Source organism: Podarcis vaucheri (assembly GCF_965113315.1).
Source record: "Podarcis vaucheri genome assembly, chromosome: 17".
In the NCBI taxonomy this organism is placed as follows: Eukaryota; Metazoa; Chordata; class Lepidosauria; order Squamata; family Lacertidae; genus Podarcis; species Podarcis vaucheri.
Genome location: NC_138755.1, coordinates 42,591,221 through 42,608,956, shown reverse-complemented (window position 1 = coordinate 42,608,956; position 17,736 = coordinate 42,591,221). Strand labels below are relative to the sequence as shown.

The 17,736-nt window shown below is 46.8% G+C and overlaps 2 protein-coding genes across 4 annotated transcripts in view; one reads left to right on the top strand and one right to left on the bottom strand.

The window, feature by feature from the left end:
* Positions 1-89: 89 nt before the first annotated feature.
* NDUFA1 (NADH:ubiquinone oxidoreductase subunit A1) lies at positions 90-3,599 on the bottom strand (the record flags this gene model as incomplete). 3 transcript variants are annotated; one of them, XM_082205956.1, is made up of 3 exons in its annotated part: positions 3,501-3,599; positions 1,973-2,042; positions 90-413 (listed from the first exon to the last, which is right to left on the bottom strand). In XM_082205956.1, the coding sequence occupies exon 3, from the start codon at positions 300-302 to the stop codon at positions 90-92; it is 213 nt and encodes a 70-aa protein (XP_082062082.1). In that variant the 5' UTR covers positions 303-413; positions 1,973-2,042; positions 3,501-3,599. The 3 variants fall into 3 exon arrangements, with proteins under 3 accessions (XP_082062082.1, XP_082062084.1, XP_082062083.1); XM_082205958.1 differs by lacking the exon at positions 3,501-3,599 and adding an exon at positions 2,932-2,953; XM_082205957.1 differs by lacking the exon at positions 3,501-3,599 and adding an exon at positions 2,134-2,460.
* Positions 3,600-4,822: 1,223 nt separating this feature from the next.
* ATP1A1 (ATPase Na+/K+ transporting subunit alpha 1) overlaps positions 4,823-17,736 on the top strand; it is a 31,495-nt gene continuing 18,581 nt past the window's right edge. Inside the window, exons 1-2 of the mRNA XM_082205936.1 lie at positions 4,823-4,887; positions 17,353-17,460. Coding sequence (XP_082062062.1) covers positions 4,876-4,887; positions 17,353-17,460 — 120 coding nt within the window. The 5' untranslated portion in view covers positions 4,823-4,875. The remainder of the gene's footprint in view (positions 4,888-17,352; positions 17,461-17,736) is intronic.

Below are 17,736 nucleotides of genomic sequence, written 5' to 3'. Positions count from 1 at the left end.
TCTGATTTTTTAAAAAATAGTAACTGCTCAATTAACCATTGTACAGAAGAGGAAAACTTTTAGAAGGCTTGGACCTCTGAATATGGCATTCACTTAATGTTCTCCAAACCCTTGGAGTCGTAGTAGCGATTTACTCCAGACACACGCCTGTCTCTCTCCAGCAGGTACCACTGATAGGTGTTCCGAGCGATTCTCTTCTCCTTGCCCCCGTTGGTGTGTCTGTGGATGTAGGCGGTGCTCACGCCAGGGATGACCAGGCACGCGTACATGAGGCCCAAGCTGGGCAAGATCTCGTACCACATCCCGACGGCTGCGCGGCTCTTTTCTCTCCCCGGCCCTGGAGATCTCTCCGTGAGCAGAACTGCCTTTCAAAGCAGAATTCGCCTGTTTTCTCTTTGGATTTTCTCACTGCTCTGAAAATCCAGTAAAAAAAATTAAAAACGATTTTATTTTTTTTAAAAGAAGAATCTTAAACTGGAGGGGTTGTCATTGTATAATGTCAAAATAAAAAAATTCCTTCCAGTAGCACCTTAAAGACCAACTAAGTTAGTTCTTGGTATGAGCTTTCGTGTGCATGCACACTTCTTCAGATACACTGTGCATGCACACGAAAGCTCATACCAAGAACTAACTTAGTTGGTCTTTAAGGTGCTACTGGAAGGAATTTTTTTATTTTGACTATGGCAGACCAACACGGCTACCTATCTGTAATTGTATAATGTATTTGTGTTTTGTTCTTAAAGAAAATCTGCCTAATTTCATGATCCATCTCAGGATGGGGGTGTCAGCAGACTTAATCTCTGCGGTACGTCTCACATATTATCTCTGTAACCATTACATCAATGTTTTTATTATTATCTTTATCACTTGTCCAGTGGTCCAAGTGTAGTGAATATATAATGCAGCCCATTGTTCTTTTCTAAATACTACTCCAGGGGGACAGGCAAAAGATGAGACAGTGTCTTATCGAAATTCTGGAATGTGGCCTATTGTTGTGAGAGACTGCAGGGATCGTAAAACACAAGAGTGCAGATCATCTAAGTGAGCCAAACCACATGCTACTACAACGGAAATCTCCCTTAGCCCCCTTCCCACAATCCCTCTCCTTTCGTTCACATACATGCATCCTTCCCCAGCTTTCATACAGACAGCGGCACATGCATACACACACAACACTATTCCAGTTCGAATAACACACAGGCAATGACGACAGCACCCGTCTCATGTACACGCAACCCACAAGCTCATTTTTCTGTTCCTTCCTTCTGGTTCCTTCCACTGCTGCAGCCCTGCTCATCCTGGAAATTTACCTGTATCTTTTGTGTAACAGACTCCATTCTGGAAGATTAAATTTGTTTATCAAACCTAGGGTTGTCATATTTCAAACAGTGAAAATCCGGACAGAAAAGTTGTTGAGCGTTTTTGGGCAAAGTTGTTCAGTTGGGTGTGTGTTTTTTTACTTTTGCCCAAAGTTGCTGAGCACACAAAAAGAGTTTTAAAGGAAAGTTGCCCAAAACGACACTGCTGACATGTGTTGCCATACATCTGGATTTTCCTGGACATTTTAGCTATTTCCACCTGGACACAGCTTCCGACTACAGTATTCTAGATATGTCTGGGAAATTCTGGACGCATGGCAACCCCAATCAAACCTGTGCTACATTTGCCAGCACTTTTCTCCAAATTTATTCCAAAATACTTTCTTGATAGACATTGCATAGCTTTGTCCTTGAACAATTTCCTGCAATATATATGTTAACAAAGTCCAGAGGGATAGGAAGTGGACCATAGCCCCTGAAAATTTGTGCTATAATAAATTTGTCAGGGATTATGCGTTTCAGAACTATCTTCTAACAGATTGATTGATTTGTCCATTTAATAGTAACAGAAAGATATGCAACTTCAACAATACTGTAGGACTCTAAATCAAATTAGAAATTTGTAAATTAAAAACATTTTACACAGAATCTACCTTAGCTGTGGTGAATGCCAGTCATAAGGTCTGAAACCAGTCAGACTTTTTTCTGTTCATGCTTGTCTGTCTATAACACAAAGGAAAATATATTACAAAACAGATCATTCTTTAGACACAAACTGGAGTCTTTCAAAGGTCTTAGCCAAAATGGTCAACACATCTTTATAAAAGTTTCCTTGGGAAAGGTCTTCAACTTTTCTGTATTGACACTCAACAAAGAACAGCCCACACTCTGGTCAGTGACCGAAATAAATTGATTCATTCAACAGCAGTCCAACAAGCGAACTTCACTTGCCCTTGGACATAAGCAGATCTTCACTCTGCTCAAAGTGCTCAAGGATCATTCAGTTGTGTTCATTGTAACTTGGGGGGGAAGTGCTGTAAGAATGGCCATTTTCATAGCAAGGAATAATTCAGTTGCATATGTCACACAGTGACAGGTGTATTTCTTTGGTATATATATTTTTGCCCACAACTCGTACCAAGGAACAGATTCATCCTGTAAATTTTTAGAAATCAACATTTGTGAGTTTGGACCCATTACACCAAATACCAGGTGAATTCCTGTCAAAGTCATGTTTTGGTCCTCCATCTTGATCCAAAATGGCATCTAGCATGCAAGCTGATGAAACGACAGTGGCACCTCAGGTTAAGAACTTAATTCGTTCTGGAGGTCCGTTCTTAACCTGAAACTGTTCTTAACCTGAAGCACCACTTTAGCTTATGGGGCCTCCTGCTGCTGCCGCGCCGCCGGAGCACGATTTCTGTTCTCATCCTGAAGCAAAGTTCTTAACCCGAGGTAATATTTCTGGGTTAGCAGAGTTTGTAACCTGAAGCATATGTAACCCGAGGTACCACTGTACACCCCCATTGACATCCAGGTTTTCCCGCTGTTCAGGTTGCACAGTAAGGGTAGCGGCCTCATTCTTTTCGGCTGGGACGTTCTCACGCTGTACCTGGCTATTTTCCTTTCCTTTTCAGGCAGGCACAGAGGGTGCTGCTTGCAGGACGTCTGGTGAAGCAGTTTGTTTTCCGTGTCTGTTTGGGGCTCACTAGCTGCCTTCTGCTTTTTGAAGCAGTTGCAGATGCCCGCGGCTCATCAAAACCAGCTGGGCTTCTTTGCTTTCTCTCTCTAAACATCCCTTGTGCCTTTATTTCAATCTTCAAGCAACCAAGAAAAGAATTTTTTGCTGCCAATTTCCTGAGAACCTTGTGAGCAATTTTATTTTTTCTCCTGCAGGTTACTTTGGGTTTCTGTTTTCCCCCAGCGATTCCACCCATCCCCTCAAGAAGCAAGGCCAGCTGCAGTGGCATCCCCCGTCTCCTCACCTGATCACTAAAAGGCATCACAAGGGCCATGCTTATATTATCACAGTATTTCTAGGGTGATGGAAGACATGTCATGCTCCACCTGGGGTGGGTTGTCCACCTTTGGTCCCCACCCTGCGCTCAGCTCCCACCTGTGGCTCCTAAAAGCTGCCAGCATGTGACTGGGGCGACAGCCTGGGAAACAGCTTTGACTGACCTGCTAAACCAGATGAGGGGAGTTGATGGGTCTCCATCCCTGGCTCTGGCAGACTGAGTGGCCAAGAACAATGGCGGGTTCAACAGTCAATAACGTGGTGAGGGACAGATGGGGCTCATCCACCTGGGAAGGGAGCCAACGCAGGAGAAGGAAAACTCTGACCCTAAGCCGCCTCGGCTGGCTGGTGGGACACCTTTGGGAGAAGAAAAGGCTGAGTAAACCCAACACCAACCTGGAGCGGAGTCCCTAAGACAGTTGGATGGTGCCTTGGAGGCTTCCATCTGGCAACGCCGGCAGCCAAGCTGGCGCCAAACATACTGCTTTCCTTTGGACCACATCAGGGAGGCTGAGAAGGGGCAGCCCAGGACCCCCAGGCACTCTAGGCATGGGGGAGGCCACTGGGGGGCAGCCCCCTCCCACCCCGCACCCCCCACCATTCAGAGGGCTCCCCAATCTTGTAACATTGGTGCAAGAAGAAGCATTAGATCAGAAGCACCAAGGGCCATCGGAGCTGCCAGTTCGGCTCTCTGCCAGAACAGCCAGCGGTCTTTCAGCCGGGCAGCCGCTCCCAAAGCCACTTCCGCCTGGCAGGAGGCGTCTGCCCACATCCAAAGAACGACAGGGGCACCTCGGGTTAAGAACGGAATTCCTTCCGGAGGCCTGTTCTTAACCTGAAACCGGTCTTAACCTGAAGCACCACTTTAGCTAATGGAGCCTCCCGCTGCTGCTGCGCTGCCAGAGCACGATTTCTGTTCTCATCCTGAAGCAAAGTTCTGAACCCGAGGTAATATTCCTGAAGTGTATGTAACCCGAGGTACCACTGTATATTTAGGCTGAAGGGTGAAGGAGGTTAAATAACTATACAGTGGTACCTCGGCTTACATACGCTTCAGGTTACAGCCTCCGCTAACCCAGAAATAGTACCTCGGATGAAGAACTCTGCTTCAGGATGAGAACAGAAATCGAGGCTCCATTAGCTAAAGTGGTGCTTCAGGCTCAGACCGGACCTCCGGAGCGACTTCGGTTCTTAACTCCTTGGGCCCCAAGTTTCCCCGGCCCGAGGCGGTACCTGGTCGCCCGACCGGCAGCCCGGAGCCGGCGGGGGAGCAGCGCGGGCGCCAAGGAGGAGGAGCCTGGGGCCGCGGGCGGGCGGCGGGCTTTTCTTCCCGGCCTCTCTCTCCGCCCCTTCCCGGCCGGGGCGGGGCGGCGGGCCGGGGCGGGGCGGGCGCGCGGCTTTAGCTGGCGCGGAAGAGGCGCCCGTTCCCACTCGGCCTGAGCGCGGCGGCGGAGCTTCCTCGGCGGCGCCCCGAGCAGCAGCGAGACCCGGAGCAGCCCGAGAGAAGCAGCGCACACGTGGCACCGCGACGCCGCCGCCATGGGCAGAGGGGTGAGCCAGGGAAGGAAGGAAGGAGGGAGGGAGGGAGGAGGAGGAGGAGGAGGAGAAGAAGGGGGTCCCGCCGCCGCCGCCTCCCGCCTCGCCTGCGCTCCGGGGCGGCTCCCTCTCCCTCTCCCGCTGGCGGGGCTCCGCGGAGCGGGGAGGGAGCCGGGCGCCTCGCCTGCCGGCGGGGGAAGAGGCCAGGCGAGGCGGGCAGGGCGCCGGGCATCCGGCCGAGGGGCAGCAGCAGCAGCTCCGGGGAGGCGCGAGGGAGGCTTCGCTGGCGGGCCGGGCAGGCGGGGAGCGGAGAAAGAAGAACTGGCCCCCCGCCTGGGGCGAAAGGAGCCCGGAAAGAGGCTTCTCGCTCGGGTCCCCGAAGAGGAAGACCTCCGGATTCTGCTGCCTCCTTTCTCGTCCTGGGTTTGGAGAGGCGAGGATCATCAGTGATCCAAGGAAGCCCAGCGCCTCTTGTCTCCCCTTGGCGGTCCCACCTGGGGCTCCGGCTGGCTCGCCTGTTTCGCAGCTTAGCCCGCCTTGGGGGACACTTCTCCGGGAAGATTCCTGGGAGGGAGGAGCCCGGCTGCCCCGTCCCCTCCCGGGCCCCGTTCCCCGGCCTGGCCCTGGGCTTCCTGCCTTCGGGGCGGGCAAGGGCTGAGTTCAGGAGCTGCAGAAAGAAGCAGCAGGGGGAGTTTCTGTCGGAAGCCCAAGTGCAGACGCAGGAGCGAGGTCTTTGAATCTGCAGCTCACCTGCTGCTCACCTTCAGAAGGGAGAGAGAGAAGCAAGGCGCCTTCTTTCCCGGGGCTCCTGGAGGCAGAAGGGAGCCATTTTCTCCGCAATTGCAGAGTGACAAAATGGGTTATCAGCGCCTCAGGTGAAGAGGACGGAGAGGAGGAGGAGGAGGAGGAGGAGGAGGGCTGGGCAGACATGAGGGTCTCTTTCTCTTTCCCTCCCGTGGCCTGGACGGGCCTCTCTCCGCCCCAGCCGAGGCGAGATTCCAGACGGGGAAGGGGATTTAGAAATGGTCCGGGGCTCCAGCTGGCTGGCTTGTCAATATTGGGCCCCCACTTGGGGGCAGGAGGGCCCGGCATGGGAGAGGCAGCAAGTGGCAGTGGCCCCCGGTCCCTCCGGCTTGTGGCTCTGGGGCGGCCCTGGACTGTGGTGCTTCTTTCCTGTTCAGATCTACGAAAAACTTTCCAAAGTCTGGGAGGTTTTTCTTTTTCGAGGCCGTGCCTAGAAAAACAGCTGGAAATGGAAGACCAGGGTGATGAGCCCGGCTCTATTGAGGCCTGAAAGTCTCCGGTTTGAGTATGTGTGTATTATATGCAAAGCTTATTCTGCCTTTTCTCCAAGGATTTCAGTTCTGCCCTTGGCCTGCAAGGCAGGTTAGGAAGAAAGGTGGGGTTTGCCCCCCCCCCGTCTCCCAATGAGGCTTGAACCCAAGGCCTCATGTGACAGCGCCCCCCCTCTCAAGTTGAAAGACTACCTTTCATGTGCTCCATTTGAAAGCAGAGTGGTTTTCCTGAACTGTACTTCTGTAGAGGCCTCAGGGTCCAAGTTTTGCAGGCTGGTTAATTAAGAAGGCTAATTAAGCGGGCGGGACAAGTAGCAACAGGAGAGGCCGTTGCCGAATTGTGGAAACATCGGAGTGACAAGATCCTACAGCTTGATGCAGTGGGGCAGTGAAGTTTCCATTGCTCTTGGTAGTCTGTACCATTAGCACATTGTGTGTAGTATTTCCTTGCCTTTGGGTAGCTTTCCTTTAGTGCCCCAGACAGCCATGCCATTCATCTAGCTGAACTCCTCCCTAGTCACTTCCCTTTTCTTGCTGGGTGTAAAGGATGATCACATCACTTGGCTTCGCACTGGCTTTTTTTTTTTCCGTAGACGGAATATTTTGCGTTGCTTTTCACAGAAATGTAGAGTTGGAAAAGGTCCTGAGGGTCATCTTTTGCAGGCCCCCCCCCCTTGCAATGCAGGAATCCTATAACTGCAATTTATAGCCTGTTTGCTTGAGGCTTCAGCCGCCTTGCCCTTTCCAGTACAACCCTGAACATGTTTAACTCCAGAAGCAAACCTTGCAGAGTTCATTGGGGGGGTGTGCTGCCTTTTCATCCCTCCTGTGCCCTCCAGCCAGTCCCGCTCTCTTGAAAGTATGTTAACTGTGTGGTTGAGGTAGTGAGCACACCTGATGGCGCTCCTGTTTTCTTGCAGCAAAGGTAGCTGAGGGCGAACGACTAGGGAGATCACAGTGCAGAGGTTTGTCTGTAAAATTCTTAGCAGAGTCGCGAGCTGTTCTGCGGCTCACTCGCTCTACCGTCCTGGATGTATGTTGGCCGTCTCCCAACACAAACTAGTTTCAAGATGGGGGTGCTGGTGGCAAGCATCGGTCTGAACTGGCTTTGACCAGTAACGACTCGTTCAGTTCAGTGCCATTGGCAGCCATGGAGTTGCAACCTTAATTGCCAAAAACAGGAAAAATAGCTTTGATTGAGCGCTGTCTGTTTTTTGCCTTCGCTATGTTAAAGCAAACAAAGCTGAGATTCTGCAGTCTGGGAATTCTCCTTGTTAGCACTGGCTTCATTAAGCAAACCACAGAGGAATCTCAGATCCAGAAGAGTCGGAGGTAAAAAAACAAAACACCCTTCCACACCGTTCACAGTGACTCTGATATTTCAACACAAGAAAAATGGAAAATTACTTGAACCTGTTTTGTTACTTTTTTTGAGCAGGGTATACCTTTGGATTCGGTGTTTATGTAACCAGAGATTCTAGTATAGCTTCAAGATTTAACTTGCTTACACTTTAGAGTATTACTGTGGATGTTAACAGGGGCTCTCTATTAGCCTGCACACATTTTATTCTTCTGGACGCCATTTTCGGTTTAAGAACTGCGTGAAGTTCCCAGGTTGCTTCTCCTGTTGCTGGATGAACTATCCAGTACTGGGGGAAACTGCAGTTGCTTTGTACTAATATATCCCTTTATCCACACCAAACATGGATATCCTGAAGGGATCTGAGTTTTTTTGTTATTTGTGGCATTTATGCATGAAACGGAAAAATCATTTTTTAAAAATCTGAAAGCATTCACATTTTAAGATCCCATTTAATCCTTCAAATTTATGCTTATGGAGCAAAACTCAGAGTACAACAGTGATTAAAGAGTTTTGCCAATGTCCACAGTGTGTGTTTCCTTTTAATTTCCAGAACTTTAGGGCTCTCCTAAAGCCGCCTGTACTATCCGAGCTACGGATCTTGTCAGGAGGAGAGGGCAAATTTTTCCATTGCCCCATCAAGGTCTGCTGACTTCTTCTGAGAATTTTTATTGTCTCAAAAGGCTTTGGATTTGTATTGTACCAGTAATATTATCTGAGATTAAAGCTGGGGTGTTGAGCAGTCCAGAAACACTCCCCCAAACCCTGCAGCCCCTGGAGTGATGAGGCTGGTTATCACTTCTATAATCGTGTGGATGTCGCGAGCATTTTTATGGGATTCATGACATGCCAGTGTGGAAATTTACTGCACTGCTACCGTTTTCCTTCCCCACATACCAGGAACTCACAAAATTGCTCTTTCCCCCTTTCCAATGCTGACCTTCAAAAACCGTGCACAGTCTCGCAGTTGGGTTCCCTTCCACAACCGAACACATTTTGGCTCTAACCAGAGCTGCGATAGCAAAAGGTGGGAGCAATAATTTGAGCACCCACAATCATTGATTTCTTGTGACCCTAGATTGTTTTGGATTCTGAGCCTAGGCAGTTGTGGATTTGGAGTTGATGTTCTCGGCCCATTTTGGACTTTGTTTACTTTCAGGAACCTGAATAGGTAGGAGCAAGATGTGTGTATGTCTATAACTCTTGTACTTAAATTTAAAAAAAAAAATAATGAAGTGAAAATGCTTGGAACAAGTAAATATAGATTTCATGCGAAGCATTCATATACTTGCTACAGACTGAGGGATAGCTCAGTAGGCAGAGCATGAAACTCGTAATCCCAAGGTTATGGGTTCAAGCCCCATGGTGGGCAAAAGATTCCTGCATCTCAGGGGGTTGGACTAGATGACTCTCAGGGTCCCTTCCAGCTCTGCAGTTCTGAATCCAGTTAATTGCTCCCTTGTGTAGCAACATGCAGGTGGTTTTCCATTTCTGCACAGAGAAATACAACAGTTGCCGGGGTGTGCCACCAGTTGCAGCTAAAGCTTGCTGTGCACAGAGGCTTACGGCCAATGACTATGATCTGCTAAATATGCCGTTTCGGCTCCTCTGGGAGGAATGACAGGATAGAAATGTAATAAATAATCATGACTGTGACTCACTCCGGAACCCATCTTGAATTGGCTTTATTAGCCAGTCTGTAAGATGGGCACCAGTGACTCCCCAAGGGCACTGTGCCTGCGAGATAATTTTTGAGGACAGGAAGAAGATGTCTTTCATCATGCTGAAATATGGAACAGGCAGACGCAGCAAGTCTCTTGCACGGCTCCTGTGAGCTCCAAAGTTCAGAATGGTAAGACTAGTAGGAGGGGAACAGGTTCTCAGGATGGCTTCTGAGAGAGGCCCTCTTCAAGCAGGTGAGCCGGTGAGTTGACTTGAGAAAACCTGTGTGTGGAAAAGCTTCCAACTGAAATAAACAGCACGACTGATACGTAAGAAATGGTGTGTGTATCTAAGACCTTCAAGGGAGGAGATCCGCCTCTTTCCTTAGTTCCAGGACTAAACATGTCACAGTGAGCTTTCCCAACTGGTGGCAGATTTCCTTCCCCAGCATGGCCACTGCTTGAATATTACTTGAAATACAACAGGATTCAAATAACTCATTGACATATACCAGACTGAAGACTTGGTGGATTAGTTAGGGATGGAAAATCCCAGGAAAAGGGAGGCGGTCATGCCAGGCACATGGGTTTGGCCTCATGTTTTCCAGGGTGAGGGAACAAGCAAGACGACGGCTAGGGAGGGCGCAGATTGTGGTATAGCTGCCAATCAGGGCATAATTATTTTATCCTCATGCCCCAGTATTCCATTCAGATCAAGCCAGCCTCTTGTTAGCTATGTATGCTCCTGGGAGGAGTCCATCCTTGTCTTGGAAATGGTACATTGGCTTGGTTCATCCCGGCAATAGTGCCCCATATAAGGAATGCAAGACTTGAAGCGAGAGAGCAACTTACCTGTCTTTCCCTGAAATGGTCAAGTGAGAGAGGCAGTTGCCGTCCGATTGTTTTTCCGGAATCCAGTTCTGGAACTCCTTGAATGAATTGACAGAAACAGAGTTGTAGTTCTGCTTTTATACTACTGGCCTGGCTGCTGTCAACATCCTCATGTCTGAAAATGCCATAAAGGGAGACACTGCTTAGAGATGGGTGCAAACAGAGCAGTATTGGGACCAACTGAAATGTATATATAAGTAGTGAGCTATTCTTTGAGTTTCACAGAACTCTTCCATTGGCTGAACGGTAAAAGAGAAAAAAAGGGTTTGGCTCAAATCCTGTGTACAGTAAATGGCAGCCCTGAAGTTCAGGAAGCTCTTTGTGGACTGACTGTGTGTGTGCCTAGCACAATAGATCTTGAGTTTTCCCAAAAGGATATGGAAACAAAGATGGGATGACAGCTCTGTGAAATACAAAAGCCAGCATTTATTCAGATCTATTTCTAGCACGAATGGAGATTATGATCCCCTACAAGGTAGAGATATAAAGCAAAGCAAAATATGGTTAGTCTAAGAAGAAGCAAAGTTGGAGATCAATTTTAAGTGTGGACTAGGCATAGTAGCCAAATTGGGTAGGATTGTCTAGTGGTTGGAGGATATACTGCTTCTTCCACAGATAAATTGTACGTTCATTTAAGGTTTATATTACTGATTTTCAGGGGGACCTCACAAAGTGGTTAATGTAAGATCATTACACCAATAAGCACTATTTAAATAAAAAAAAATATGTTGGGGGTTTTGTTCTTTTTAGAAGAAGCTGTTTCTGCTTCTTCTCACTCCCCACAGGGCAATGTGGTCCTTCAGAGGCCCCTCTTTGTGGCAGTTGGAGAAGGAGAGGCCACTGGTGAGCTTTCCATTGCTGGGTGATGGGGCATCTGGATCCAGTTCGAATCCTCCCTTTGCTGGGTGACTAAAACATTGAAGTGGGTTGGCGTAGGTTCCCCAGAAGGCAGCCGCTGGCCTGTTCATAGAGTTCTAGCCTCAGTGCAGAAGTTCAATTCACGTTCAAACTGAGGAAAACAAGTGTGTAGCAACATTGCTTTCATACTGGCTGAACCCTGGCAAATGTTTGTTTTTCCTTGAATTTTCCCACCACACTTGCCACCCTCCCCTTCCTCTCTCTTTGAGAACCACTTCCTGAAGCGGTGGGCTCACTCCTCTTGGAAAAGGCTTTCTAGCTGATAAAAGGAGTCCGCCCCGGAGTGCAGGAGGAGAACTGGGTCTCCCCTAAGCCAAAGAAATAGCTGTCTCCTTTGACGTACCTTGCCTGCAAACCTGGGTGGGAAGCAACCAAAACTGCAAATACAGTGGTACCTCAGTTTACAATCTTAATCCGTTCTGGAAGTCCGTACTTAAACCAAAACCGTTCCTAAACCGAGGCGCGCTCTCCCTAAGTAGGCCCTCTGCCGCCGGTGCCCTTCCACAGTTCGAATTCCGTTCTTAGACAGAGGTAAAGTTCGCAAACTGGGACACCACTTTCGGTTTTGCAGAGTTTGTAAACTGAATCGTTCGTAAACAGGGCTGTTCTTAAACCGAGGTACCACTGTAATTGTTTGTGTGTCGAGTGTGTGGGCGATTTATCTTGACTTTTTAGAGATACTGAGTAGTACACATGGTCCCTTTTTCTTCACAGATTGCCAGTATCCAGTTGTTTCTCTGACTCCCTTCAGTAGCCATTCTCAAGCAATAATAGATCAGAAATTGGGGTGCCGGCTGGTTGCCTTAGCCAGCTTTGGCTTTCCAGAGCAGCCAGCGTCCGACTTCCCTTGTGGGGTGCATTGATTATCCCAGATGGCGAATGGTGGTGGGGCGAGTTGCCTTAGGAAGATAAGCATTGTTCTGTTCCTGCAGCCACAGAAACAGTAGCTCCAGCTGTCCTTGAGATGCTGTTTTAATGATGTCACTATAATAGCAGAGCAGATTCCCAGGGACTTTGTTTTATGTACTCTGGCTTTTATCTTGTCCAGATTGAAAAGAGCAGCGCTCTTACTTGTCTAACCCTCAGCTTTGTCTTACATTTGGGATGTGGCACAAGCAGTTCTAGTTGCACAAGGCTCCGAAATATGGAGAAGCTCTTGGCATATTGACAAAAGAGAGCCCAGAAAGGAGGGAGGAAGAAAAAGGTTGCTTCCTGAAGGCAGCACCAGTATCCTCGTTTTTTCACTTAATAATTCTTCTTACACCAACCCACTAAAATAGGTCAGTTTTATGCCTGTATTGCAGATGAGAGGCTGAGAACTCTTGGCTTAAGCCATAGCATCTTCACTGTGCTGCGCCTCATGTCTAAACATAATGTTCTTCATTATATATTTCATCTTCTGTATATCTAGCCAAAATGACTTGCAAGGTAATCCTGTACTCTGAAGTAATCCCATTGAATTAATGGCGACTTGCAGTCAGCTAAGTACGTATAAGACCGCAACATCTGAACATTGGGCGTTTCGACAATATTTAGCTTTTTCAAAAGTGTGAACAGTTTAGTATTGCTTTAAACAATACAGTCATACCTCGGGTTACAGCCGCTTCAGGTTGCATTTTTGCGGGTTAAGGACTGCTGAAACCTGGAAGTACCACAATGGGTTACTTCTGGGTTTTGGCGGTCATGCAGGCGCAGAAGCGCCGAATCGCAACCCACGCGTGCGCAGATGCGGGTTGCGAACGTGCATTCCGCACAGATCATGTTCACAACCCGTCCGTCCACTGTTCAAGTTCTTAGCATAATCTTTGGCAGAGAACTATTTTTTACTTTGTGCAGAAAGAATTTCATAATCGTATGTGTGTATATAGGAGAATATTTCAGTTTACTTCACAGATCTACCATGACTAAGTGCACCCTTCAGTATCCATGGCTTAAATCATCCCTGTTGAAATGCTGATTGTTCTGAGAGACTCGATTGTTCAAACTGTTTGGAAAGATGCTTTGCTGTAGTTATTTGCATCATAAATGGAAACATTATTAGCCTTGTGGCTTTGTTTTCCCTGTGGATCTGAATAACACCAGCGGATGATACTTCTTGTTTTGTATTGGCTCCGTCTCCCTTGCTCACCTGCATGAATGCGCAGCCCCTCTGCCTGACCGGTTACAGCATCCTGGCCTCTCTCTTCTGCTCAGGTTTGCACTTCCTGGAGTTCTGTATATTTACCAGAAGCCAGCGGATTTCTGAGGCCTTAAGCTTGTTGATTCATTATATCTCATTGTGCCCAAGACTCCAACCTGTTGTGGATCAGAGTGAGTGGTGAGAGGAAGCAAGTTGGTATTGCCCAAATTCTGACATCGCTGTGCTACACACACACACACACACACACACACACACACACACACACAAGACCCACACCCAAAGCAGGAAGTGTGTGCTTTCTGCTCTTTCTGCTCTCTGCCTCCAAGAGAGGCTGACAGAATGAATTGGCTGGCCCTGGCATGTAATCTGCAGAGCACTTGAGTCCACTTCAGCAATTCACAAAGAAATGGGGCAGGGGGGGGATTCCAGAATTTTCCAGGCATGTGAACTGGATTGCGGGGGGGGGGGGGCAAGCCACTTTTGAAATGAGGGCATGGAAATAATAAAGCTGGGCTTGTGTTCAGTACCCTCTTTATGGTTTTTATAAGCTGTACTTCCTTTTGAGCTGGAAACGGAAGGGGCAGTGAGAGCCGGCCTGTGTCAAGCAGTCTCTGGTATGGCTTATCTGCTGTTAATCTAAGATTTCTTGCATTTCAATGCTATTTAAAGCAAAGGGACTGGAAGAGGTGAAGTGGGTTTTGTTTTTTTCTGACAATGGCACTACAGGTTTCCCCCCCCCCTTCCTTCCTAAGTGACTTCACTGTTTCCACCTCCCCCATTTTTTTAAAAAAGAGAAGGGAAAATATGAAGTATGTTGAGCATTTTCAGCTCAGCTTCATCTTCTGCACAGATAAAGCTCCATTGCATTTATTAAAAACAGCCTGTAGTTTTATAACAGAGCCCTGAGTGCACTGAAAAGTATGAGGAAAATACTCTTTGCTTCTTTAATTACATAGGATTTTAGGTACTTTGAGAGAATCAACATGTGGAGCTCGTAATTCTGTCAGTAGCCTTCTGGCCTCTGCTTGCCTTTAGCTATGTTGCCAATTGTATGAACTCCAAAGGGGCTGTGGAAAAAGCATAAAACTTCCCCCAAGTTAACATCAACAGGTTATCACTGTTTATTCCTGTCAGCTTGATTGAAAAGCTTGGCCTAGTTTATCCAGCCAGAGAAGACAGCAAGTACAGCATCCAGATGTATTTATTTATATTTACTACCTTATAAATGTGCACGGTTAATACAGGGTGGCTTAAAACAATTAAAATTGCAGTAGTGTGCCAAATTGACATTGCAGGCCTATACATGTACAGGAAGCCCCATGGAGTTCCTAAGGGCCCACTCCCAGGCAAGTGTTCACAAGAGCGCACCTTGAATCTCCCTTTCAAACTCCCAGCTTCCAACGCCTCCCCTTTGAACTGCTTGCTTGGAACTGGAACCATTAATTGAATCTCTCTATTTGTAGAACGGGATTCTCCATGGGCACATCCTAGTATCCCAAAGTGGATGGAAGATTGGGGAGCAGGTGAAGTAGTTGAAATGACCCTTTGCATCACCATCTTTCCCCCAGACATTAAAAGGGTGTTTCTGTGCAAAAGTTCCCCATGCAGGCTTCATTATACCGGTGAGGAATATTTTGAGCACAAAAGCAGGGTTCACTGGGGTTGAGGAGAATTGCATTAGCTTCCCACTTAACTAAGTTAAGAAGCCTCCATCCTTTGGCGTTGACATCTGGCATGTTGTCTCTGAACCTAGCCAGTGTCCCTCTTGCAGGACAAAAGCAGGCGGCTGTTTTGTTGTTGTTTTTTGCTTTATCCAGAGTTTGTTGTCGGCTTGCAAACCCTGGCTTGATCACTGGAACCATTCCTGTTTCGATTTGCCCTTTGTGTGAAGGAAGGAGGAGTGTGGGAGCAAACAGGCTGTACACACTTGCACGTTGCTTGTTCCCGTTACGGTTTAAGCAAGCCATCATTCCTCAAGCAAGGAATCCTGGCTCATTGTTATCTCCAAACATGGTCAGATTGTTTATCCAGTCCATAAATCGTTGGAAAAAGCTTTCTAACTGTTCCACAATGTGGCAGCATGAAATGGATGGATTGTGCTAAAGTTGTGATAAGACTCGTATGGGATGTTCTTAGAAACGACCACACTCTTAACAGAATTAGTCGGGATGCAGAATGTCGTGTTTCTAAAGAATGTTTTCGGTTTCCTGTAGTGTGACTGAGAATGCAAGTGCACATATCTTGCAGAGGGCTTGCTGCAATGTGAAAAAGAATCATGCTCACATTGACTCAACTCAGGCACCATATTTGTACTAACCAAGAGGGATGTGGGTGGCCTAGGACTTGCCGATCAGAAGGTCGATGGTTCGAATCCCCGCGGCGGGGGGGGGGGTGATCTCCCGTCGCTCGGTCCCTGCTCCTGCCAAGCTAGCAGTTCGAAAGCACATCAAAGTGCAAGTAGATAAATAGGTACCACTCCCGCGGGAAGGTAAACGGTGTTTCCGTGCGCTGCTCTGGTTCGCCAGAAGCGGCTTAGTCCTGCTGGCCACATGACCCGGAAGCTGTATGCCGGCTCCCTCAGCCTATAGAGCGAGATGAGCACCGCAACCCCAGGGTCATCCACAACTGGACCCAACGGTCAGGGGTCCCTTTACCTTTTGTACTAACCATAGTTCAGAACATAAATCATGGTTTGAGCTTCCAGATGAACAGCTGCCACTTGAGCTGAAGCAAATGGTCTTGGAGGTTGCCTGTTTTTGTTTTCCATCCTTGCAATAGCTAACTTGATGAATTCATTCCCATATCAGAGACGCAGCAGCTCCTGCAAGCAGATGGATGGACATAACTGTGGCCTATCAGTTCTGACATAACCCACCTCAGGCTTAGTGCAAATCCACTTTGAACCTCCAAGACCTGAGCCATTGCGCTTTTTTACTCAGTTTCTGGTAGTTTCTAAATAGGAGGGGGGGTTTTAGTTCGCAGTGAGTCCCTGTGAGTGCGATGCATTGACCAGGAGTTCTATCAGTATATTTGTTAAATAATATCTGCCGTGAGAGATGTGCTTGTTCTCCCTTTTTAAAATTCAGTTAAATTGGGTTTTTATGTGGAATCTTAGGCTTTTAATCATTGCCCTTGCCACTTGGATTTTAAATTTGCAAATGGCTTTTTATTGTACCTAATTGTAAACCTCTCAAAGGGCACCACAAACAGCTGGTGGAAATCATTGTCACCATCCTGGCCCCTGTGATGGTTGCTTTTGTGTTGCCTACAGTGCAATTTGCTCCACTCAGAAGTAAATCCAGCTATGTTCAATAGGCTTTAGCGCTTGGGAGAATTCAAATGTCCCCACAATAATTGCTTCTAATATTCTTACAGACAGGTCTGAATTTCTCTTTGATAGAGAGACCTATAACTGAAAGGTAGAGAGCATTTTTTATCTGTCAGGTTCAGGGTGGATTTGATTTAAATCACTAGTCAGTAAGATCTGATTTTAATTCTCCTTTTTTTTACAGAAAGACTCATTCTTGCTGGTATAATCTTAATATTTACAACCAGATAAAGGTTTCATTTTCGGAATAAAAACTTTTCAGTCGTTTTTACACTTATGTCAAAAATTACTGATTTGGTTATACTATTAGAAATACATTGACAGATAATTATGAAATTATTGTGAGGTTTAATAAGTTAACTGTTTATGTTTGGACAACTTTTCTGCTGTACTTTATTGCAAGGAGAAAAATAATCATTTCCTGAATAACAATTTAAACAATTTATTTAACTGAAACAATAACATTGTAGCATATGTATTCATGTTTGTTAAATGATGATGTTAAACAATTAACTGAGTTTTAGCACACATGAAAAACTTAAAACAAGTCCTTATTTCCTGATAAATAGCCTTTGGACTATAATGTAACTTAAATAGAAAGCTATTTTTAGAAATATTTTTCCTCCAAAAGCATTTTATTTTAAAAATCCAATTTAAAGAAAAAAAGATTTTTTAAAAATATATGTTTTTAAAAATCATTGGTTTTTATCTGCCCTGGTCAGGTTCCACATTTAATTGCTTCACGGTATTTCACCAGTTCAGGTGTGCCTGGCAGCAGAGGTGTGAAGGAGCTTTGCTCAAGGTGCTGGGGCAGGTCAGAATTTGACATGACGAAGCTGGATGGACTGTTTCATTGCAAGGCAAATGATTTCTGACTTTTCTCACAGACTGGACGTGACAAGTATGAGCCTGCGGCTACATCTGAGCATGGAGCCAAGAAGAAAAAGGGGCAGAAGGAAAGGGATATGGATGAACTGAAAAAGGAAGTTTCACTGGTAAGGACCTTTTTTTGACATCTAGAGGTGGGGGGTGACTCAGCTCATGAAGCAAGAGTTGGCCTTTCAGACTTCCCAAAGATGGTTTCCTAAATTTCCGTTATGTGCCCTGCTTCCTGTTCTGAACTTAGCTATAAGATTCAAGCTTCATTCACTTTCCTGGGCTTTATTGGCTAGCTATCATATTTTTGGGGGAACAAAAGTATCGTGAGGCGCAGTGTTTTGCCTATTTGCTGTGGTGCCAGAACCTTCTATAAGTTGTCCTCTTGCTAAAAT